The sequence below is a fragment of the Sinocyclocheilus grahami genome, unplaced genomic scaffold (genome assembly GCF_001515645.1).
Source record: "Sinocyclocheilus grahami isolate Dianchi unplaced genomic scaffold, SAMN03320097.WGS_v1.1 scaffold473.1, whole genome shotgun sequence".
Lineage (NCBI taxonomy): Eukaryota > Metazoa > Chordata > Actinopteri > Cypriniformes > Cyprinidae > Sinocyclocheilus > Sinocyclocheilus grahami.
In genome coordinates this window covers 1479624-1506465 of record NW_015505652.1, presented here as the reverse complement: position 1 = coordinate 1506465, position 26842 = coordinate 1479624, and the positions used below count along the sequence as shown (strand labels likewise).

At 36.6% G+C, this 26842-nt stretch overlaps 1 protein-coding gene across 1 annotated transcript in view; it reads left to right on the top strand.

The window, feature by feature from the left end:
• Positions 1–16020, top strand: part of LOC107553484 (visinin-like protein 1) — a 31507-nt gene extending 15487 nt beyond the window's left edge. The window contains exons 3-4 of the mRNA XM_016235695.1: positions 12644–12859; positions 14377–16020. Of these exons, the coding sequence (XP_016091181.1) occupies positions 12644–12859; positions 14377–14574 (414 nt within the window). The 3' untranslated portion in view covers positions 14575–16020. The remainder of the gene's footprint in view (positions 1–12643; positions 12860–14376) is intronic.
• Positions 16021–26842: the final 10822 nt, after the last annotated feature.

The following is a 26842-nucleotide window of genomic DNA, read 5'->3' as shown; positions in this document are numbered from 1 at the left end:
AGAGACGTGGTCATAACAGGCAGGGTCAAACTATGACAAACAGGTATATGGCGGGCAAAACGCAAGAATAGTCCTAGGGCTAGCGCAGGTCGACGATCGGCAGACAGAATCAAAAAAGGGCAAGACTAAAGGGGTAAATCCAGGAAAACGGGCGAAGACCAGGAACCGAGAAAACAGGCAAGGCAAGGCAATACTAGGCTAGGCTAGGCTAACGATGGCTCTGTAGTGTTTTTATCAACGGATAGGCGCTAAACAATACTTGGCAGAGGGAAGGGATCAGAGTGAGTGTTAAATAGTGAGGGAGTGATATGAAACAGCTGGGTGCAATCAGTGTTGTGCAATTAGTGAACCAGCTGTGTGCAATCAGTGCTGTGAATGATGGGATATGTAGTCCGGGAAGATATGCAACAGTGTGAGTGCGAGAGTCAATGAAAATGGGAAGGGTGACCTCTGATGGTTAGCCGACGGAAGTTCATGGACCGGATTCGTGACAGAGCCCCCCCTCCAAGGAGCGGCTTCCAGACGCTCAAAACCATTTATGATTCCGGAGGGCGGTGGAGTGGAGGCGGAACAGGGGGAGGGATGGAGGGCCACCTGGAAGAGGAGTGACCGGGCACTGAGGCAGGACCGGCCGAGCAGAGAACCAGGGTGGAGCCGGCAGCACAGGTGGAGCTGAAGACCACCACAGCAGAACAGACGGGACCGAAGATCCACCTGGCGGAGCAGAAGACCACCAGAACAGGACTGAAGACCACCCCGGTGGAGCAGAAGACCACCAGAGCCAGACAGTAGACCACCACGGCGGAGCAGAGGACCACCAGAGCCAGACAGTAGACCACCACGGCGGAGCAGGGGACCACCACAGCGGAGCGGAGGACCACCAGAGCCAGACAGACCCCCACGGCGGAGCAGAAGGAACAGAGAACCCCCTTGGTGAACCACACCAATCAGGAGACCATGGCAGAGACTGTAACAACGAGAGAGCAGAGACAGACAACACAGACAGAACATTGGGGTTGATAGACAAGACTGAGCATTCAGGGGCAGCCTCCCTGGCTGGGTCGGGACAAGACAAAAGTTCACAAACAACCTCCTTGGCAGACACAAAGCACACAAAGAATTCACAAACGGCCTCCATAGCCAGGACACGACAGGATAAGGATTCCCCGATGGCCTCCATAGCCGTGACAGGATGAGCAGGGAGCTTGCAAACGGCCTCTATAGCTGTGGCAGGACGAGCAGGGAGCTCGCAAACGGCCTCCATAGCTGTGACAGGACGAGCAGGGAGCTCGCAAACGGCCTCCATAGCTGTGACAGGACGAGCAGGGAACTCGCAAACGGCCTCCATAGCTGTGACAGGACGAGCAGGGAACTCGCAAACGGCCTCCATAGCTGTGACAGGACGAGCAGGGAACTCGCAAACGGCCTCCATAGCTGCCTCAGCCACCACCTCTGGAGAAACTGCAGCAGGCACCATTGCTTCGGGGAACACAGCAGCGAGCACCACTAACTCGGGAGATTCTGCAGCTTCAGCCGCCACCTCTGGAGACCTAATAGTGGGCACCGCCACCTTTGGGAGTTCTGTGGTGGTGTATGCAGCCCAGACACACCAAAAAGCGATCCCCATCAAGGGAAGCGCTTCAGACAGGGGAATCAATTCAGGAAAAGGAGGGCTAAAGTGAGTGGGTTTGGGGATACCATCTTGACTAGGCTCCTGAATATCAGCTGTGACTTGACCAGACTCATGATAATGAACTGTGACTCGATTTGCCCCATGACGACCAGCTGTGACTAGACTTGACTCATGATAATGAATTGTAACTTGACTTGACTCATGACAATCAACTGTGACTTGACTAGACTCATAACTATCAGCTGTGACTAGACTTGACTCATGATAATGAATTGTAACTTGACTTGACTCATGACAATCAACTGTGACTTGACTAGACTCATAACTATCAGCTGTGACTAGACTTGACTCATGATAATGAATTGTAACTTGACTTGACTCATGACAATCAACTGTGACTTGACTAGACTCATAACTATCAGCTGTGACTAGACTTGACTCATGATCATAAACTGTGACTTGATTTGACTCGTGATGATCAACTGTGACTTGACTGGGCGCTGCTGTGTCCGCCATTTCGTGAGCGTGCTCTAGCACGGCCGCCATTAAACGAGTGAGTAGGGGGTCGCGTTCCTCTGCGATACCCACAGTGAACGCTGAACCAAGACAACAGAGCATAATCCATAAAATCACTTAGAGAAGAACGGGGACCCTCACGGACTAATCGTGTCTTTAACGGTTCATTGATACCCTCACAAAAAAAGTCTATGAGCACACAGTCAGGCAGATCAGAAAAATATGCGAGATCTAAATACTCTTGACGTAATCCACGAGCGCTCGCAAGCCCTGCTCGAGGGTTAATAACAGTTTTGCAGTGTCCATACCTGGCCAATGTCCACATGAAAAGCTGCTGGATCCTTGTGGGGCCGAGCATTCTGTAATGGGGCTGACAAGACGTGAGACGTGCGGATCCATTCGCAAAGCTTTACTTAAGCAGAAGACAGAGACGTGGTCATAACAGGCAGGGTCAAACTATGACAAACAGGTATATGGCACAAGAATAGTCCTAGGGCTAGTGCAGGTCGACGACCGGCAGACAGAATCAAAAAGGGGCAAGACTAAAGTGGTAAATCCAGGAAAACGGGCGAAGACCAGGAACGTATGCAACAGTGTGAGTGCGAGAGTCAATGAAAATGGGAAGGGTGTCCTCTGATGGTTAGCCGACGGAAGTTCATGGACCGGATTCGTGACACAGATAATGCGCTGCCATCTAAAATTGAAGCAAAACCATTGAGGCAAAAGTCAAACTTAAGAGTGTAATTTTTCTCTTCAAGAGTGCCTTTTCTGTTTTTATTCTTGATGCAATTAAAAAAAGATTAAAAAAGGCGAGGGTAAAACATTTGTTATATTCCAAGTATATAGTGTATCTCTTATGCTCATCAAGGCTGCATTTATTTAATCAAAAAGGCAGTGAAAACAATAATATTTATATATTAAAAATTATAAATATTATAAACTGTTTTGTATTTTATATATTTAAAAAAATTCCTGTAATGCAAAGCTGAATTTTCAGCAGCAATTATTCCAGTCTTCGGTGTCTTATGATCTTTCATAAATCATTCTAACATGCTGATTTGGTGCTCAAGAAACATTTATTATTATCAATGTTGGAAACAAGTGTGTTGCTTAATATTTTTGTGGATACAAAATGATACATGATTCTTTGATGTATAGCAAGTTCCAAAGAACAGCATTTATTTGAAAACAAAGTCTCTACTGTCACTTTTTATCAAATTAATGTAGAAAATGACAACATTCATTAATTTTTTTTAAAAACGTGTCTTGAGGCCCCTTCATTGTGCTCCATTTCATTGGACTCTGCCTAACTGCCAGCCTAATTTATTCTGGGCTCCCTTAAGAACAAATAATCGACTAGTTATTTAGGCAACCCAGTTGGTTTTGAAAATGTAGCTAATTATGTAAAGTGTATCTGTTATTTTGCAGTCACTGTAGATTTGCTGGCTATTGAAAATGTAATTCTCATAGTTGCACTACTTGCACACATCATGCACACTAATCACATCAAATATTACAACTAACTGAGGAAATCCAGATAAACCACTGGGTTAATCTGTATCATGACTCGCATGACATGACGTTGCAATTTCCATGCCAATGCCTGAAACAAACCTCCCCAGGCAATTCAAACATAGCCTTGAGAACCAAACCTAAAACTTTATAGACTGCAAAGAAAAAAATATCATAGGAAATATGCAAACAGTTTATTTGATAATTTGCATGAAAGGACTCTAGATAGATATGTAAGGATGTGCATTATGTCCCAGAAATGGCTAATTAGACATTTATTGCCATAACATGTCATTACTACTCAATCATTCCCAGGCTAATTAGACAGTTATTAGCAATTCAATAGGTACAGTTGATCTGAGGAGCTTGAATTTGCTTTGTAGCTCTAACTCAAGTGTAAAAGCAGGCCGAACACAGAACAGCATGCCACCATCAGTTTACATAATCCATATCTGAGCTTAGCGATGCTCGTTATCATGCTAATTTAAATGTAGTGCAGATGGCATGCTGTCTTTTGCTGAATAAGAGAGTTTTATAACTTCACTCATTTCTCAGCAGGAGGATGACATCATGTCGTTGTGGCATTCACCTTCTGAACGCTTCCCTTGGCCTGTCGTGAAGTAACTTGTGTATGTTGGGGGGAAAGGAAAGGTTGCATAAATTATAGGACATTGTTTATTCATGATTCATGGGCTTGAAGAGAAGCACTTTGCTGTAAAGGAAGAAAGAGGCTTTTAAAATGTTCTTGTGTAGAGGAGTGGATAAGAATCAGTCATGTGTAATTCATTTTCTTGGTACATTTCTTGGGTTGTGAAGTATTATATTCTGTGACAAAGTGGGTCATTTTTCATCTTTAAAGGAGAAGTCATTTTTTATGTTAAGAAGGTTTTTGTTTTAGCTTTAATATTTTCAGTGATAATACATAAAAAAGGATAAATTTAGAGACAGACTTATTTTAGTGTGCTGACAGCATGTGCTGTTATTGGTAATTTTTTTGTGTACTAGTTTAGAGACAACTGTAAATAAGCCATTCTTAAGTTGACTTCATACTAAAGAAAATTTTGAAGCCTGATGTGTGAACTTCTCAGTCAACCAGTGGCATGAATTTGGGCCTTTTTTATCGAAACCAAGACAGAGGAGGTGGTGTATGTGTTTTTTAAAGTGATTATTTTTGCAGTACCTTTGCAGAAATACGGATCAAATAATATAAAATATAAATATAAGATGAAAAACACTTTAAAAACTTAAATGAAAATGAGAAATGCTACTTTGGAAACTAACTGAAATAAAATAAGTTTATGTTGAAGTACTAAAATTACTAAAATTATAATAAATCTAATAAAAAATGGCAAAAGCGCAACAAAATGACTAGGACTGAAAATATAAAAAAGCAAATTCAAAATATTAATAAATACTAGGCCTATAGGCCTAATAGTATATAACCAATACTAAAATGAGACTGTAACAAACACTACAATTTAATGGTTGTTGTCTTTTTTTTTTTTTTTTTTGGTAAGGATGAATGAACACTTTTAGTGTTTGTTGCGTTTAAAGGGTTAATGTCTGGATGGTTAGCAAAGCACCGTTACCCCCTACTTGTGGATACCGTAATTACACCACTTGGAAAAAGGCATTTCAATGCTTTGCAACATTTTTGCCAGTATTTCATTATAGTATGCAGTAACTGATGCTTCATCAGTGTCCAGTTCCTTTTTATAGAGCTCTTAATACTGATGTATAATGGCCAACTCAGAATGGGCATTAGTCAAGGGCTTGAGACTGTCCGCATTGCAGGTATCTTCAAAAGGTATTCTGATGAAAAACTTAACAGCTCAAATAAAGAGACATAACTTATTGATTATGATTGTCAAAATGAGTGCTGCCACAATCTTGTAGCTGTTTCTTATAGTAGGCGTCTGATTGTGTTGACCACTGTACAGCACATTTAGGTGTGTATGTATGTGTGTTTTGCTGAGAGATATGGCAATCTTCCAGCTCAGGCATTACCATCCACCCAGTTAGTGTTATCACCGCTGAGGTCAGCCCTGCTGTAGAAGCCAGTTGATTTGAACTGCATGCTGAGCCCTCAACAGCTGTCTTTCCTTTGCTCACTGTGGAGGTTTATATGTGTGATGACAGTGTTGACAGCTTGCATGGTGACTAAGATGATGTAGGAATGTGCTTTTGGTGCATGTCTTGATGGCAAGAGGAATCTGAATCTGTTTTTCTTGCTGAGCGCACTTTTACCCTGCAGTGCTGTCTTCTGTTCCTATAGCTCGACTAGTAGAGCGTATTGCTAGATTTGACTCATGGGTATCACACATACTAATAAAGTCATTATAAGCGTCATGGTGGTAGACTAGTCAATTAGTGAAGTTGATTAGTGAAAGATATTAAAATTCTGGCCTATACCAATAAGTCACAACTTTTTTTGCAGTCTTAATAAAAAAAAAACTACATTTGAATTACTGACAAAGATTTTTCCAATGTACAGTATATGTACAGATATTAATTTTAAGTTATGGAAAAGATTATGTTGAATTATTTAAAAAGAAAAGAAAAAAGAAACTAAATAAAAAAAAGACTGTGGGGGGGTCTGGTGCGACGGCACCCACAGGACAACGGCACCAGTGCACTCACCACACACCAGCTACAGGTGGAGAGGAGAGAAAGTCATAGAGCCAATCAAGTGGATGGGGATTATTAGGAGGCCATGATTGTCAAAGGTCAGGGGGCAATTTTGGCCAGGACACCGGGTTTACACCCCTACACTTTTACGAGAAGTGCCATGGGATTTTTAATGACCACAGAGAGTCCGGACCTCGGTTTAACGCCTCATCCGAAAGACAGTGCTTTTTGACAGTATAGTGTCCCCGTCACTATTCTGGGGCATTAGGACCCACACAGACTACAGGGTGAGCACCCCCTGCTGGCCTTCCTACTAGCACCTCTTCCAACAGCAACCTAGTTTTCCCAGGAGGTCTCCCATCCAGGTACTGAACAGGCTCAACCCTGCTTAGCTTCAGTGGGCAACCAGTCTTGGGCTGCAGGGTGATATGGCTGTGGCTAAATACTTTTTACAGAATACTTTTTGTGCACAAAGAAAACAAAAATAAAAATTTTATTCAACAATTTCAGCTTCATAAAATTAAAGTTGAACCACTGATGTCACATGGACTATTTTAACAATGTCCTTACTACCTTTATGGGCTTTGAATGTTTTAGTTGCTTGGTAGTTCCAAAGATGAACGAAGATCTTACGGGTTTGGAATGACATGAGGGTGAGTAATTAATCACAGAATTTTCATATTTGGGTGAACTAATATTATAGTGTTCTTAACTTTATTAATCAAAAATTGATAAGCTAATCGCTTAAATTATTAACAACAAATCATCTTCTTTCCTGTATAGATGGTTTTCATCTTGCTCTTTAGATTTCTTCAGATTAGCCAAATAGTGGAAGTTATGTGGAAGTTATGCATTGAATGTGTTTTAAAAGCATCTGTAAAATTAAAATCAGGTTAATTAGACAAACAGTGAATAACGTTTCATTAATTCCACTGCTGTTTGCACCATCCTGCATATTCATGCATTAGATTCCGCTGTGCACATTTAATAGGTTTAGGTTCTTTGATATCCTAGGATGAAAAATCCATGACTTTTGCATTGTTAAATGACTTGCATTAGGAGAGCGTGACAGGGATGGTGTAGACTGGCTGTGACGGGGCAGAAGCTGGCATCTGCTTATGCTCTGATTATCTTTTAGCGGCTGGAGTCTGTCTGCAGGGCGTTTCTGTGATCGTGCAGTTTGCCTCACACCCTACATTAGTTTAACTCAACAGCTGTGTAAGGGCAGGTTGTCTCTCTCACCCTTGTATTCTCACGGGGAGTCTCTCTCACCTTCTGTTTTGTTCTTCTCACTTATTTATTTTTATTAATTTAGCATATCTATTTATCCAAAGTGATTTTTTTAAACTACAGGAGCAGTCACTCTGGTGCAAATTGGAGTTAAATGTCTTATAAACACAGTAGCTCATAATACAGGGTTCAAACCCACAAAGTTTCAGTTACCATCCCAGATCTTTAACCATTAAAATAGCCTCTCCTCTAGAGCAGTTTTGAAAGTGTGTTCTTAGATGAAAAGGTCTTAAAGTTGTCATTATTTTGGTGTCTGCGCTTCAGAGTTTTAAATTATTTAAACTGTGTTCATGTATCCACACATTAAAGGAATTTCACCCAACTATGAAGCTTTGATTATCAGTCAGTCCCCAGTGTCAGTCTAACCCAAGAAATACTTATTTTCTCTGTAAAACACAAGAGGAGATGTTAGGAAGAATGTCTGAGCTGCTCTGTTATATACAGCAAAATTGGATGATTGGGATCCAAGATTTTTATTTATTTATTTTTTTTAACATGTTTTTTTAAAATACATTTTTTGCTCACCAAAAACACAGTAAAAACAGTAATATTACAATATATATATATATATATATATATATATATATGAATATATTTGAAAATGTAATTTATTCCTGTGATGGCAAAGCTGAATTTTCAGCAGCCATTACCCCAGGCTTCAGTGTGATCACTGATCCTTCCGAAATGCTGATTTGACATTTCATTATTATCAATGTTGAAAACAGTTGTGCTGCTTAATATATTTGTGGAAACCATGATGGCTTTTTTCCAGGATTCTTTGATTAATAAAATGTAAAAAAATAAATAAATTTGAAATTGAAATGTAAATATTTTGCAACATTGTAAACATCTTTACGGTCACTTTTGATCAACTTAATGCAACCTTGCTGACTAAAAGTATTATTTTCTTTATAAAACAAATCATCCTGACCCCAAACTTTGAAATGTAGTGTGTTACACACAATTTGTGTGATTCTTTACATTTATGGTACTTTTTAGAACTTTGCAGGATAAATTACCATCCACTTTCCTTATGGAAAAGAGCAGATTTGTACAGTCTGCATCTCCTTTTGTGTTTCACCGAAGAAAGAAAACAATTATGTGGAAAGTCATGAGAGTGAGTAAATTATGGCAGATTTGTAATTTTTAGTTTCCTTTCACACAAACCAATTTACTATAAAACGAGATTATAAAAAACACAAATAAGCTGATATGATATTCTGCATTGTCTTGAATATGACAAATTACTGTTCTTCTCCTCTATGTACCCATCAGAGAATAGATACTTGAATCTTGATCAGGTGGCATTCCCGCGTGATAGCATGTCTTCTGACACAGTACACATGTGAAGATCTATTTCTACATTTGGTTCTTGGATCCAAAAGAAAGTAAAAAGAAGAATATTAATGTAATGTGAAAGTTGAGAATTTCTCACAGCCATGCCCTAGATAGTTATTTAAAAAACCTCTCTTTTACGTAACAAAACATTTCATAACCTGCCAGATTTGCACGGAAGAACTTAGGGAGGGGGCCGCGCAGAACAGCAGCAGCTCTCCAGTTCTTCATGACTTGCACTTTGTTTGTTTTCTTTTGCTCTCCTCTACTTTGGTGAAGGGCAAGGCCATATGGAGCAGAAGGACCAGCCCCATGAGAGAATCATTTTGCATGTGTGCAGGGTACATCACAGTGTGCATTACTTCCTGTCTCAGCTCTCTTTTCTCTACCCAGTGCCAGTCTGGCAGGGGCTTATGACCGGACCTATGCTACCCTAGAGGGCTTCTGCTTTCTGGAGGAGTTTGACAGTGTGTGAACTCTTTGATATATGAGAGCACTGCATCTTCACAGAGTGGCACTGTGTTCGATCGTTTGATTTTGTGCTGGCTGAGTTCTGATGAGATCAGAGACGGCTGCCGTCCCATCAGCCTTAGCTAGTGGGTTTAGAAGTAGTTGTCTTGCGTTCAAGTATATCTGCAATGTGCATAGGATATACAGTATCTAATTCCACTATGTTAAATTTGGGTTACACTGGGAAAAAATATTCACTTGGTCAGTATTTTTATCTAGTTTTTCAGTAAATTTAAACATGCAGTAAATTTAAAACATTCCAGTATTTAAAATCCTTAAAACCAGATCAATTTACTTGAGAAACTGCATGAGGTATTAAAGGGATAGTTCACACAAAAATGAAAATTCTGTCATCATTTACTCATTCCAAACCTGTATGAGTTTCTTCTGTTAAACACAAAAGAAGCTATTTTTAAGAATGTTAGTAACTAAACTGTTGACGGTATTAACAAAGTAGGGGAAAAAAAAGTATCTAGATACATTTCCATTTACCAAGTGTAACAAAGTTCATATACAGTGTTGGTCAAACTTATTAGAACATTAGTATTTTCACCAGCTAAAAATGGTTTTAAGTCAGTTATTTCTATCTTTTGCTGTAGTGTGTCAGAAATATCAATAATAATTTTGCCATTAATTGTAATAATCCAGTGAGATTTTTGTCTGACAACAGCCAGTGCTCCACACAGAGATCAGTCTGTCTAGAATGACACGAAGAAACAGATCAAACTGAGACAGACTAAATCCAGAAGAACGGTGGCAACGTCTCCAAGATGCTTCAAGAGACCTACCTGCAATATACTGTATATATATATATATATATATACAGTATATTGCAGGTAGGTCTCTTGAAGCATCTTGGAGACGTTGCCACCGTTCTTCTGGATTTAGTCTGTCTCAGTTTGATCTGTTTCTTCGTGTCATTCTAGACAGACTGATCTCTGTGTGGAGCACTGGCTGTTGTCAGACAAAAATCTCACTGGATTATTACAATTAATGGCAAAATTATTATTGATATTTCTGACACACTACAGCAAAAGATAGAAATAACTGACTTAAAACCATTTTTAGCTGGTGAAAATACTAATGTTCTAATAAGTTTGACCAACACTGTATATGAACTTTGTTACACTTGGTAAATGGAAATGTATCTAGTTTTAAAGATATTTACACAAGACCAAAAACTTATTAAGGAAATTATTTAATTAATTTGGATTAAAAGATTTAATCAATCTTTTAGCATTTATAGATTTTATTGAATTAATTTACATTTTTGCATAACCAAATAAAGTTAAATGCAGCTTACAGGAACTTGTTTAGCATAAACATGATGTTATGTGATTACTTATGGACCCTTTTGTCCTGTAAAAGATGAAGAAGAGTGTAAATCAAGAATATGAAAAATATATTTTCTCAATAGCTCATTCTGGGAAATATGTTGGCTCCTGAAAAACATTTAATCCGTCTTTATAGAGGGTTATTAAATATTCAACTGCATCATTAACCTTCTTAAACCCCCTGAAATACACATAATGTCATGGTGGGGACTTTCCATTGACTTCTGTTTCTTTTATACTGAGCTAATGACATGTTCTATCATCTATCTCAATCCCTAAACACACAAGCCTTTCTGCATTTTTATATACATTATTTAGTATGTTTATTATTTTGTTTGAGGAACTTTTGTCTGCTCCCAGTTACCTGCTCCAGGTTTTGTCGTCCTTGTGGCACACACACACTCTCACACACACTCTTTTCTCTCATTTGGTGAAAACTATGAGAGTGTCATCATTTCCCAGTCTTTGAGCGTGGCATCTGTTCCTAAGTGCTCAGAATTATTATTAGCTTAGTTCAGCTCTGCCATTACACTCCAGTGATTCCATCGTTTAATATTTAGCAGTCAAATAACTCTACGCTCAAATGTGAGGTTAGATAACGTTTAAAAACATTTACACTGGCTTCTCAAATATCTAGTAAAAAAATAGCAATTCTCATCTATTGATTTTGCTCAATAGATGAAACAACCTTCTTGTGTATTTGCAATTGCTTTTTGGCTTATAAAACATGATATATTATATCTGTTGTCAATGGTACCTATAAATCTTCACTTTCTTTGAGTCTCTGCAGCTTGGCGCCAGCATAAAAACCCTTTATCCCCACCTGTTGCTCATTAGATTGGAATTCAGTGGTGTTTTGGGCACAATAGGTGACAAATAGCGCTTTGGCTGGGACTGCATTGGGAACAGGTGAATGTAGTTTTTGCTCTCAGTCACTGAGAGGGTAACAGTATTAGGAGGGGAATGATGCCCTCCTTCAAAGAGGAGCTGTGTGCTGCTGTTGTAGCGGCACAGACCGATTACACTGCTCACGTCCGCATTGCAGCCCTCTTCTGCAAAGAGGCAGGCACTGTGCTGGGCGTTGATGGCCTTAGTTAACAGACGCATACATACATACGCTCACCCACCCACCACTAAAATTTCATGCATTCATAGAGCTATCTGTGAAGTTCTTGTTTTTAGCTTGATGCAACAAAATGATAGTTGAAAAGGCACTAAAATGAAGCAGGTTTTTAATGTGATTATTATTATACCGTTCCTAATATGCAGTACTGTTTAACTCTGCTGCTCAAATAAATGCAGATCAAATGTGTGGAGTTGGTAAGAATGTTTTTTGAAAGAAGTCTCTTATGCTCATCAAGACTGCATTTATTTGATCAAAAATATAGAAAACAGTAATATTGTGAAATATTATTACAATCAAAAAAGTTTTAATATATTTTGTACTTGAAAATGCTGTTTATTCCTGTCATGCCTGTCAATAGCCATTACTGTTCAAAGCATTAATGTTGAAAACAGTATTTATTTGAACTTTTTGTAACATTTTAAATGTTTTTAATGTAAATTTTCGTCAACTTAGTACAGATTTGCTGAATAAAAGTTGTAATATCTTTTTTTGTGTGTGTATCTTTCCAATCCCAAATGTTTGAACAATAGTGTATTTCTATAAAAAGTGTTTTAGACATATCAGAAATATTATTTGCATCAAGCTCAGGGACTTTAAGAATTTAGTTTATTTACATGAGGGGTAGCTTGAAATTAATTTAGACATTTTTTTTTTGTCAATAAGGACCAGGCTTTTGTTATTTTGAAGATGTTTTAAAAAACACTAACAAGAAATATATATTGCCATTGATTAATTGTATTGTTTTCCTCTTTTTGTCAGTTTTTCCCTTATGGTGATGCCTCAAAGTTTGCTCAGCACGCTTTCAGAACCTTCGACAAGAATGGAGACGGCACCATCGACTTCAGAGAGTTCATCTGTGCCCTTTCCATCACATCACGAGGCAGCTTCGAACAGAAACTCAACTGGGCCTTTAACATGTACGACCTGGACGGAGACGGCAAAATCACACGGGTTGAGATGCTCGAGATCATTGAGGTACTCGATTCAGTCTGTTCTCCTGTTTACTTGCTTAAAGCAATAAATTACTAAAAAGACTTCTTATTTCATGAATTATTTCAACTTGGCTTGTAACACTCCAAAGAGAAAGGAAAACTTGAAATCGCATCATATGACCCCTTTAATTTTTTACTAATTAAAATTCCATTCAAAATCAGTCTTCTTGAATAAGCTATATTCTATATTCTATATCAGTGGTTCTCAAACTTTTTGAGGCCCCCTATTTAAAGGCCCACTGACTTTTCCCGTTTTTATGATTTACTGCATAAGGATAAAGTATTTTTTTTAAAATATGTTTTACATATCCACAATTTCTACCCAATAAAATATTTTAGAGCTTGGCATAACTAGAAAAATTAATATTAATTGTAAAAATGACCATAGAGTTACATGATTTTGTTAATTTACATGACTTTTCCAGGTCTATAAATCTCACTTTTAAAATTATTTTATGTTTTTCAAGACTGGGGAATCCTGGATATAAATATCTTGATTTTTAGTTGTTTGGGTTTGTTTTAATTCCTGTCTTGCCTTATTTTAAGTCATCTTGAGGCCTCCCTAGAAGTTGAGAACTGTGGTTCAATATATGGAGTGAGTCGCCCTCTCATGGTAGAGAGAGAGTTGACAAAAAGGGATTGGGATTTGAGTAGTCTTGCGTAGCCAGACCTTCAGACTGACGGCTGAAGGTCTGGAATCCATGGCAGCTTTCATTGACCAAAGCCCGCCCATGTCAAACAACCAATCGCAGTTCGTTTCGTTTCAGCGTCACATTTTGGGGCGTGGAAATGTCGCCACAATAACAGACCGGTGTGTGAAACCTTTGCACGTATTTTAAAGATTCTGTGCTGCAAACTTTAAATATTTCACATACTTTTGAAAATCCAGCGTTTAGTTGATCCTGATAAGAGCTCGTCGTCACAGTTGTAAACACGACGGCTTTCTTCTTTCGTGAGGGGGTTTGGCGTCACGGCATCTTTGTTTCAAGGCGGAACATTATAGAATGCAACACACACATCTCCCGGAAATCCTGCATAATTCAGTCAATCCGATGACGACTTCGAAACTCCTGAAGTGTTTCCACTTTTGTGTGCCATATGCATCAGACGTTTAGCCAACGTTCCGTGGGTGTGACGTCTTGAGGCTGAGACTAGGATTTGAGTAAAGTTGCCTGTATTTACACTCAATCTACTACTATAACTACTGCTTTCCCTGAGCCAATGGACACTCCAATAGGTGAAATATGTTTTTCAGGAAAAAAAGATAGAAACAATAAAGTTAGATCCCTGTTTATTGAAGATATTATCTCGATATCTCCTGCAATCTTTTACTGGAATAATTTATTTTAAAATTTAAAACGGAAAAAGATTTGGTCTTTGCAAGAAAAATATTTTCTCACCAATAAAGTAAAAGAAGTGTCTTTTCAAATAATAAATCAATTTTACCCTGTTAAATATTTTATGATTAAATATTAAATATGTTCTATTTTTCTCATAAAGGCAATCTACAAGATGGTGGGGACTGTTATCATGATGAAGATGAATGAGGATGGCCTGACGCCCGAGCAGCGGGTCGACAAAATCTTCAGTAAGATGGATAAGAACAACGACGACCAGATCTCATTGGAAGAGTTCAAAGAAGCAGCAAAGGGTGACCCATCCATTGTATTACTGCTGCAGTGTGACCTGCAAAAATGAGCGTCTCGGAAAAGAGCCAGGGACTGCACAAATGATTAATGTTCCATTCAGTTTGCAGCTATTTCCACTGATAAAAAAAATTGCTTGGACTACCTTTCAATGAATCCGCTTCCTGTGTTTGAAACACTTGTGTGCATGAGAATGTTCTTTGCTAACGAATTTCACATACGAACACCTTTGCACACACAAATACACTCTCACACACACATACATGCATACACTTCAAAAGCGTACACACACACAGACCATGCCATGCACAAATAGAATTATATGAATATTAATATGCATATATATTGAGTTGTCAAAATTAACTGCCAAAATGTGAAGAGTGTGCAAAGTACCTTCTGAATCCACTGGAGCTTGCGCATCATTGATGTGCTGTATTAAATCGAGCTACTATTTATTGTACTGATGCTAGTTATGTGTACCATATACTGCATAATGTCAACCGAACCGATTCTTATGGTAATCGTAACTGTTCCGGATTTACCCACTCGTCTAGATGGACAAAAAGATAAGCTCATGTCCATAGAACTTTTCCCTTCAAATGTGCTTGTACTGTTGGTGAATATAAATGTAGTTTATTTGCATGCCATTAGGTTTGCCTTAAGAGTACTTCCCTCATTTGCATCCTGCATAAAGAATGATAACAAGCCTTATTTAAAAGAAACATTTGAGATGTGAAATGGAATTAGATGGATAATTCGTTGGTTTCGTGATGCATTGATGGGAAAAGGCTAGTTTACTACACCTTCTATGTCTAGCATGTACATCACAGGAGAGGGATTCAATGTGGCCGAATGTAATCTGTCTGAGAGCATACATTCATTCTCATGGTCGAAATATTACGCCATAAAAAATATTCCCATATTAAACCTACAAGCTGTGCAGTTTCAGAATGTCATCAGATGTAATAAATGGCATATCAGTGTGCAGATTTATGTGGGGCCTGAGCATGGAATGAATTTATGAAGATCATTTTTAGGGTTAAAATGATATAAAATAATGATTTTGCCTCAAAAATGTACCTGTTCAAACTTGTTCTTGACAGCGAAAACGTCTAAGACTGTATTTATTCCTACTTTTTACATGCTGCTCTTACAGGAGAACTCCAACAGAGGGTTTTAAAGGTTAGCCCTGAGGTTATTACATTTTAAATCCAGACATTTGCACCAGCTGCACATTTTGAGCACCGACTCGATTTCTAAATACGCACATTTCTGTGCTCCATTTGAAAGTACATTCTGCCAGTGTCAAGAGCTTTACACAAGCATAACCGTTGTCATTGTAATGTTTACCTACGTAGGCACCGCACCAAATTCATGCAATGGCAAACTTTTTCCAATTTAAAAGTTATTTTGTACATGTAGCATGTATTGTGCCCCTGATGCCATGGCTGCACTACTTCTTGTGTTGTGGTTTAAACTAATAAAAGAGTTTATGGGATTTTTTCCCCTCAATGTCAGAGTTTGATTTGAAAGGACTGGAGCATGTAGATACTGAAATGTATTACCTGCAATTACAATATAATCTGTTTATCTGCACATATCGGGACTGATGAGTAAATTTTATGTAGTTATGCATTAACTTTTAAGAAGGAATATCCTTGTACTGTAATTTAGGGAAGAAGGTGAAAGCTATAATTTTAATTAGAGAATGAAGAAACATAATTTTGCAAAAACGGTCAGATTTCATGTTAGAAGCAGCATCATTCACTTGAAGTAATGAAATTCCTGCATAACAGGAATGACCCATATCATTCTGAACAGCAAATGTAAACTGTAATGACATAAGACGTCCGTTAGAAGGCAGCAGAGTGTTGAATTCGTAGAACATGAGCCATAGATATGTATATGGTATGTATATATACATATCTATAAAATGAGCGACTAAATATTGAAACATTCACGCCGATTTTGGTAGTTTTGTTGTTTATTTGCCGATCAGATGGATGAATTGTTCCGTTTATTAAAATGAAAAATTGGTAAGTATTAAATATTTTATAGAATTTCTCTCTATTTAGATTTTTTACTTTTACATTTACATTTAGTCATTTAGCAGACGCTTTTATCCAAAGCCACTTACAAATGAGGACAATGGAAGCAATCAAAATCAACAAAAGCGCAATGATATGCAAGTCTCTGTTAGCTTAACGTAGTACACATACCAAGGGTTTTTAAAAATTATATAATAAATAAAAAGAAAACAGATAGAATAGAAAAAGAATAGGGCAAGCTAGTGTTAGAGGCCTTCTTGCTTTTGTTAATTGTATAATAAATAAAACGAATACAAATAGATAGAATACAAAAAGATTAGAAAATCTAGTGTTAGTTTTTTAAAGAAAACAAGCAGTTATACATGAATAGAGTGCAAGTCTAAAAGGGACAAGTTATTTTTTAAAGAATAGAATTAGAATAGAGAGTGCTAGAGTTAGAGGGTCAAGTAAAGATGGAACAGATGTGTTTTTAGCCGATTCTTGAAGATGGTTAAGGACTCAGCTGCTCGGATAGAGTTGGGCAGGTCATTCCACCAGGAGGGAACAGTTCATGTAAAAGTCTGTGAAAGTGATTTTGTGCCTCTTTGGGATGGCACAATAAAGCGACGTTCACTTGCTGAACGCAAGCTTCTAGAGGGCACATATTTTATATAGCCAAGATGTTGCAATTATACATGAATAAAGAATACAGATTTAATATAGTAAATTAAAAATAATTGAATAAGATAAAATGTTACATCTCGGCAATATGTATTGAAGTCTATAACAAAATAAATTAAAAGGCAGCACAGGTGTATCGTCTTAATAGATTTTGAGTTATTCGAAGAAGAAATTGTTTAGATGTATATCAATAAGAAACAGCAAGGGTTTTCGATGACTGAATTTACTACGATTAATATGAGATTTGGCAAGGAGCAATACAAGATTAATAATAAAGTGGGCCTATTAATTTCTTGTTTTATTCACGTTATAGGAACCAAATAACATTAAAAAAAAATTTTTTTTTTTTTTTAAAAAGCAGATTTTGGTTGATAAACAAATAAATCTATCTAAAATAATTGCTTACAAGGACAAAAACTATTACGTAAACATTATGTCCCGTTTTGCTAGGGGCACCAAAAAAAGAGCAGCTTTTGTTTATCTAATATTTGTTTATCTAATATCCGCATGACGTCACCTCAAAGGAACCTGGCCGCAGCCTTCCCGGAAGCACGTCATCGCACTGCGCCATCAAACATTGTGACGTGTGCAGCTGCTTAGCTCGTGCTAGCTGCTACTTATTTCTACTTGTAAAGGTTTTGTTGTTGTTGTTGTTGTTGTAAAGTTTGAGTTGTTTTCTTTAAAGAGATCCAGCCATGGCGATGCAAGCAGCTAAACGAGCGAATGTAAGTCCAGATTTGGTTCAAACGTTCGTGATGTTGGTAGCGTTGTCCCCCCCCCCCCCCCAAGGCTTTCCAAAAAATGGACACAAAGAAAAAGGAGGAGCAGCTGAAACTTCTCAAAGAGAAGTACGGGATAAACACGGACCCACCGAAATAGCCAACGTTTTTAAAATGATTATTTCTGTTGTTCTATTATTCTATCTTGCACCCATATCCTTCTTACTTTACCCCATTAAGTCATGATTGTTTTACAAAAAATACCTGTTGAACTGTGTTCATTACTTGGCCTGAAGTCTTATGTATTGACCTAGTGTTATTTTCAATGAGTTTTCTGTTAATATTGAATAAAATGGCATTTGTTCAACAGCATTTGTTTTATTAAATCAGTGATTTTCTTTCTTTTTTTTTTGGTATAACTGCCTGGTGTCTTATTTGCACATTTTATTATACATGAAAACTAGTTATAATCAGCTAGGATTTATAAATTAAAATACATAAACATAATTGTTTGACTGATAAACATTTTATTTTGGATTTACATTTCATTGGTAATCAGTATTATATTGCATATAAGTTCATATATTGTATATAATTTTTTTGTAAAGATAGTCCGTTTGCAATTTTTTTCAGTGAGTGCATTTATATGCTTTTGGTTATCCGATAACATTGAAGTTATTTTAGAGATGAGTAAAAAAAACTGCCTGATGCAGCCCACATTTTTCAACTGGCATTAATTTGATTACAGCATCTCCTTTTTATACTTATAGTTATGCGCTACTTTAATAGTTAATAATTAAATATCTTTTTTTTTTATTGCAAAACTTGTAGAAACATACAGAAACAGGGAAGCGAGACATGAATATATTCCAACAAAAAGCAAATATAAAAATAAAAACAGAAAACAAATATTCTGTATTTGCATGTCAAATTGATTATTATCGATACATAAAAGTGCAAAAATAAACTTACATTCTTTTAGAAAAGTTGTCATAATACAAAAGTTTGGCACTCTTTTTGTTATTACTAAGTCTAAGAGATGAAACAAGAGTCCAATTCAACAAGAAAAATGGGGAAAGACAGGAGATTTAAGCCATTTTTGCTTATGAGTGAAGAATTTTGCATTCAATATAAGAAAATTAACACCATATTCAACAGATAATAGCTTTGGATTTTCATAATAAAAGATAACATCTTTGAGGACGAAGGTATGGGACACATTTGTAAGGTTAGAAACATAGGTGCTTAAGTCAACCCATAATTTGTTGGTAACACCACAATCAAAAAACAAATGGGGAGCGGTTACCTCAACAAAACGAGCAAGATTCATCAACATTAGAATATTTAGAAATAGACAAATTAACGGGGTAAATTTCCCTTTTTAATTTGTACGGTCTATTTTTCCAAATAAAATCCAAAAAATATATATTTTATTAATTTCCTTTATAGCTTTATCGTTGACAAACAAAGAAAAAGCAGAATATACAAAGTGAGAGAGCCCTTCAACTTTAGATAAAAGAACTCTACCATATAATGAAAGATCTCTCTGAAGCCAGATGTTAAAGATCTGTTTCGTTTTTATCATTTTATCAGAAAAGTTTAAATGATGTCTACTGATTGAGTTTTTAGTGATATGAATTCCTAAATATTTAACTTTTTTTTAAAACTAGGACACTTCATAAGAATATATCATCCATGTCATGAATTGACATAATTTCACATTTTGAAGTATTAAGTTTTAGACCCGAAGCACATGAAAATTGTTCAACCAATTCCAGGGCCTTTGGTAACTTTGGTCATCTGCGAGCTGCGCCATTCTGATCTCCCTGTCAAATATTGAAATTCCTTTCAAATATTCATCTTGGTTAATTCTTAGACAGAGTAACTCTGTGGCTAAAAGAAATATAATGAAAGATCTCTCTGAAGCCAGATGTTAAAGATCTGTTTCGTTTTTATCATTTTATCAGAAAAGTTTAAATGATGTCTACTGATTGAGTTTTTAGTGATATGAATTCCTAAATATTTTTACACTTTTTTTAACTAGGACACTTCCTAAGAATATATCATCCATGTCATGAATTGACATAATTTCACATTTTGAAGTATTAAGTTTTAGACCCGAAGCACATGAAAATTGTTCAACCAATTCCAGGGCTTTTGGTAACTTTGGTCATCTGCTAGCTGCGCCATTCTGATCTCCCTGTCAAATATTGAAATTCCTTTCAAATGTTCATCTTGGTTAATTCTTAGACAGAGTAACTCTGTGGCTAAAAGAAATAAAAATGGGGAGATTGGACAGCCCTGTCTGACTCCACGATAGATGTTAAACCTCTTAGAAGTGTCAAAGTTCACGATCACTGAGCTGTTAATACCGCTATAAAACATGGTTACAGTCTCTATAAATGCTTTACCAAATCCAAATAATTCTAGAGTACGAAAAAGAAATTTGTGTTCTATGGAGTCGAAAGCTTTATGAAAGTCAAGAAAGAGTATGAGACCATCTGAATGAATTAGATCGGAATAATCCAGCAAGTCCAGTACTAATCTTATGTTGTTAGAAATGTGACGGCCTTTCATGAAACCAGATTGAGATTCTGAAATAATATCATCTAAACCATAACTTAATCTTTTAGCATATACAGAGGCTAATATTTTATAGTCTAATGTTAATAAAGCAATAGGTCGCCAATTATCTATTATTAAAAGGATCCTTGCTTGGGTATAAGAGAGATGACTCCCTGTTTCATAGTAGCAGTCATATCTCCCCGACTGATGCATTCATTATACATATGAAATAATGGTAATTTAATAAACTCCCAAAAATGGCGATAAAATTCTACGGAAAGCCCATCGATCCCAGGGGATTTGCCTTTTTTCATTTTATATAGAGCTTGCTTGATTTCATCAATTAATAAAGGAGAATCACAGTTAATAATTAAATATCTTGCATTGGATTAGGAGTTTAACTTCGTTAAATATCGTCGCCTCCGTCTTTTAATGAACTTCCGCCTGACCATAAATGAGCCAATCAGCTGAACGCGCGAGAACGAGGCGCGAAACAACATTAGTGGCATTTAGTTAGGTATCTCTTAATGTCTTCGTTTAATTATCGGATATATAAGTTGTTAGTTTTCTCGATTTTTTTTAAATAACTGTTACTTAGTTGTTCTCTAAAACTAAGTATCACGGGGTGAAAATCCATTTTCGGTTCTTCGCCATTAATCCTCGTCGACGGCTGATCAGAGGCCAAGATGTCGTTGGTCTGCACTGAAATAAAAGCGGAATACACCCTGAAGTGGTGAGTGTTTGTCAAACGTTTGTTTCATGCAGGCTTTATCTATTAAATGTGTGCCGTATAAATGATTGACATAAGTCGAAGTGGTCGCGTTTTAGGCGTTCGCAAACTGCTAGAGGAAAGCCACAACTGTGAAACCATTAATGGTTTACTGTTGAGTTTATTCAATCGAATAATTTTTTGAGGAACTAAGCTGAACGTTGAATGCACACGTTCGTTTGCGTTTGTTGTGCAAGAGCCTAAATCCAGTTACTGCGTTTTATTCACGCTAACGTTAAGTTACCTTGTCTGAAGTGATTTTCGGGAATTTGCAAAGGTCTGTTAACATTGACACGGCTGACGCAAAATGCGAAGTTGAAGGTTACTGTACTATTTTAACTTTATATAAAGTGAAGCTATAGAACAACGAGAGTATTTTAGTAAAGAGCAAGTCGATTTTTCTTGAGAATTGGCATGAAAAAGGTATTAATAATCTTTGTGATATACTAGATCCACGAGGGAAGATTTATTCTTACTTTGATTTCATGTTTAAATACAATTTTCCTGTTCAAACGGTTTTTCTTACAATTGTTAAAGCTATACCAAATGGTCTTGTTCACTTAATAAAATGTCATCTATCGTTTGAAGTGATTGTAAAAAGGGAGCCGAATTTTTTGGTTGATAAGTGTACGTTATTTATAACCCAAAATGTAGTAATAAAATAAGAAATCCGTTTCAGTCAAGGAAAAGAATTACTCCGAGGTGAATTTTTTTTTACATTTTTTGGAATTCTTTAATAGATTATTTATTATATTAATTGGAAAAAAATCATGGCTTTTACCTTATAAATTCTGTGTCCCCCAACAAAGTAAAATAATTATATTTTAAAGATTTTGCACAATATATACCCCACTAATGAGATTACATCCAAATTTGGTAATCCTCATTTGAATTGTAATTTCTGTAATTTCAGAATTCAGTCTATTGATCATCTTTTTTTTCAGATGCCCCCTTGTTAAGGAATTTTGGTCTGACGTGTCAAAATGATTTTCTTCAAAATCCAATGTACACATTGATTTAACTGTGTGATATATTTTGTTATTTTTCCTCATTGTAAACATAACATAGAATATATAGGAAATGTATTTATTTTATTGGAAAAATATTATATTCATAAAAGTAAATTCTTCAACATTCCCAAAATTACATAATTTTCTTTGTGACTTTAACTACCTAATTATAACACACAAAAATATTAACACCAAAAAAAGTGTCAAATTTGTGAAACTGTATAATGACCTGCTGAATGTTACGTAATTTTCATTTACTACCTCTGTATTTCTTTGTTTTAGCTATTTATTCTTTATTTATTGTTATAATTTTTTTCTTTGTCTTCCTATATTATTACTGTATTCATAATGTCATCCAATGTTGTATTTAATTGTTGTAGTTAATTGTTTATACTTGCAAAAAAAAAAAAAAAAAACATATATATATATATATATATATAAGACAATACGTAAATATGGTAATGCAATCAGAGGCTGCAAGCTGTTGCCTGTAAACTCGCAGATCTCACCTGTGAGAAAAGTCGTTTGACGGACTCCAACACATTTTTTAATTTCTATTTACACTTGGATAGTTTTATACTGTTAACGTTTTATACTGTAGATGGTACCTTGAGGTAAACTACAGGGTTAGGCTAATGTTCGTATTGTGTATTGTCTCATGTCATGTTAAATGGTCCATAAATAAAAATTGTTCAGAATAAGGTAGGGAGGTCAACGATTAATCGATGATCGATTAATTGTTGATGAGAGATGCAATCGATTAAAGCTATCGATGGTCGATTAAGCAGTTTAATTTTGCTCATGCGCAAAACACGTGCGAGCAGCTGTGAATAGGGATGGGTACCGAAACTTGGTATTTAATCGGTCCTGGGGCTAAATTATGAAAGACCGGAGTATCGATAAGCTCTGGCATTAACGGTTCTGCTATCGGTACTGGTAAAATTAGTAAAACACATACATTTATTATTGCTATATATACATTATCTTGCAAAGTCTATCTCACCAATCGCTAGCTGTTTTTCAAACATTTGTCTATGATGCATTTTTGCTATTCGCAATTCAGAAGCGAGATCGCGCTCACGTGGAGGAGCTTCTGCATGCCCAACATGAAAGACCTGTTTAATTATGATAGAAGAGAGAACTAAACATTCAAACATCTGCTTGCACTTTAGGCCTGTGGCTGTTTTATTAAGCTAATTTTATTTCGATTTTGGCTTCCAAGCATTATACAAAAGAAGACATGAGGTAAAGCTATTAAAAACTAGCTGTGTTTCGTATTGCGCAACTTCTTTCCCTTCCCAGCGGTGTGCATTCGTTCCTCCCTAAAATCCAAACTTAACATCAGAATAAGCTCAATCGGTGATTGTTGTAAGATGCTGTCTTTACTGTTGCTAAATTGTGGGACATGTTTGATAATAAAACGTTGAAAGCACAATCCGCACAAGCAGGGCCGTTTCTAGGCATAGGCGAGCTAGGCGGTCGCCTAGGGCGCCACCAGCTGAAGGGGCGCCAATGAGCGCACGTACTGGCACTTTTAGCAGGGTTGTGATAAAGTGTGGCATGGTCACCCTGAAATATGACTGCTGCCGCCACTGGATCCCCCAACATTATTGGGCTAGAGTACTGTCAATCTGACGATGCCTGTATGCCACTAGATCAGAGTGCTGTCAATTGCTGCCTGATTGTTGCATGCAAAGTTTGCATTTGGAGCGCTCAACAACGCCATTAGATCAGTGGGCTCTGTCAGTGCTTTGGCAAGGTAACACTTTTTTTGTCATGCAATAAAGCTAAGTTCAAAGGCCAATTTAAAATATTGGTACAGTAAATAAAGTGCACAAATCAGTATTTTGTTTAGGCAGTATTTGTGGCACTTTTGTGGCACATTTGTCCAAAAGTTGTGTGTTTTTTGCGCCAATGCATTGTTAAAGGATCAGCGTGTCGTGTAATATTCCCATATAAACTTTAACATCCAATTAAAAAATATTTGTATAGTAAAATTCGCTAATTCACAAGATCAATACATCCTTTATTAGACCGCTTTGTCGAGTTGCATCCTTACGGAGGTGTCGAAATGCTGAATCAATTCATTCACTTTCAACAGCGCTTAATGGGAGCAGCGTCATAGAGGGCAGAGCGTCACGTTATTTAAAGGGGACGTTAATGCGTTAACGAGTAGCAAATGATTAAGTAGCTGCATTGGTTACTTTTATGCCACTGATAAAGCTTTTATATGTAGTTTGGGGTAACAAAGGGGTTTTATAGGTTTGACTGAAATAATAATGCAATAACTGACACTTTAAATCAACAACAAAAAAATTTAACAAAAAACGGATAAAGACAAAAAAGTAGTACATATATAATTGGGGGGGGCAATAGGGATTTAGCCTAGGGCGTCAAATTGGCTAGAAACGGCCCTGCGCACAAGATACGCTGTTCCTCAGGCTGAAATGTGTGTGCGCGGCACGCTCCAAAACGGACAAACAAATTACACTTTGAGCTTCGGGCGTGTCCAATCGAGCAAATACACACAAAATATGTCCAAATGGCCGGCTTAGAGAGTATTTACTTAAACACAGTTTGTCTTAAGTAGAGGAGAACAGTTGGGAGAAAATCCGATGTGTGTCAATATATTGTCTTAAAGTGACAGACTGGCGCTTGGGCCATCAAAATGCAAATCTGCTCTTAATCGGAATAACGTTATAGCTTTAATAGGCATTAATCTATCAATACATACACTGAAAACTATGCAGTATTCATTTACATTTGATTACTTTTAGATTTCCTTTGTAGGCTATTACTTACCTGAATGCTAGTAGAACTTCATGGAAAAATGACAGCATTGTTTATTTCATTTCATTTGTGTATTTGTTTTATTGTATTTGTCAGTTTGTTTTACTTTGTTTCTTTGTTCATGTTCTTACGGCATCTTATCTTATGTATAAAACACTTAAAAATGCCTGCACACTGGTGCATTTACAAATTAATGTTTTATAATCATTTCATTAAATATTTATTTTACATTTCAGAATATAAAGCAATGTTAATTCAGCTCTTAATTTGTCATATATATATATATATATATATATATATATAAAACAAAAAGTTCCGATAAGAATACAGTTAAAGTACCGAATCGATAAGCAGTATCGGTAAGAATAATCCCGTTAAAACCTTAACGATATCCATCCCTAGCTGTGAGTGATGTTATATAAATGCAGCATCATTCACTCATAATTACAAATTAAGCTTTTAATGTGATTTAAACTTTAAAAGTGCATTAAAATAGAAACAACACAAAGTTCTTCAACATGAAATGTAGTAACTGTCATTTCCCCAGATAATTGTTTCATATTTGAAACATTTAGGTGAAGGTTGCAGGGCTGCGGGACACTGCGGGGGAAGGATTCATTCCTACAACTTATTAATTTGTGGCCACTGTCCATGATTCATTAATTTTGTTCCTGAAATAACCCATGATTTAACTAAAATGAGGGAACAAATTAATACATCGAATGAATTCTTAATTCATGGCCATGAAATTTCATTTCCCTTCCGCATGTTTATCACAGTAAGAGATGCGAAAACAGTCATCATTCACTCATAATTACAAATTAAGCTTTTAATGTGATTTAAACTTTAAAAGTGCATTAAAATAGAAACAACACAAAGTTCTTCAACATGAAATGTAGTAACTGTCATTTCCCCAGATAATTGTTTCATATTTGAAACATTTAGGTGAAGGTTGCAGGGCTGCGGGACACTGCGGGGGAAGGATTCATTCCTACAACTTATTAATTTGTGGCCACTGTCCATGATTCATTAATTTTGTTCCTGAAATAACCCATGATTTAACTAAAATGAGGGAACAAATTAATACATCGAATGAATTCTTAATTCATGGCCATGAAATTTCATTTCCCTTCCGCATGTTTATCACAGTAAGAGATGCGAAAACAGTGATGATAAGTGAATGACAATAAAATAAACCTGCGAAATTAGAGGGTTAGACGGTGAGGATTTAGGAAAAGAAACGATGCCTAAATATTATTGAATTTGGAAATTCGTGACCAAGAACAAAGCCGCATAAATGTAGGCTCAATATGGGCTCAAACGGCATCCAAAAGCATGGTCGCGATGTAAGATTTTCCAGTTAACCAAATATTCCTCTAATAAACAAAGCTTTTATACCACACTTGTCATAATCAGAGCTTATAATTTGTAAATAAATAATTGCTGGATTCAAAACCGCAATTAAAAGGCGCTTTGACTGACACTTGACAATACTTTTTCCCGGAGCGTTCAATGATGTCACTAAACGGTGATGCCACAACTAAGAGCATCGTTCACAAGTTTCTGCAGGACCTAACTAGCCTAGGCACAGGTTTTCAAGCCCTGGGACAAAATGGGATGCTTTAAGGAAAATGTATAGCCTATGTAAGTAATAGGTCTAAAATAAAAATAACAATTTGTTTTCATTTAAAAAAAAAAGGCGAAATATATCTGACTTAAATAATTAAGCTAACAGATTTAAAACAGAAGTGTGGCGCGG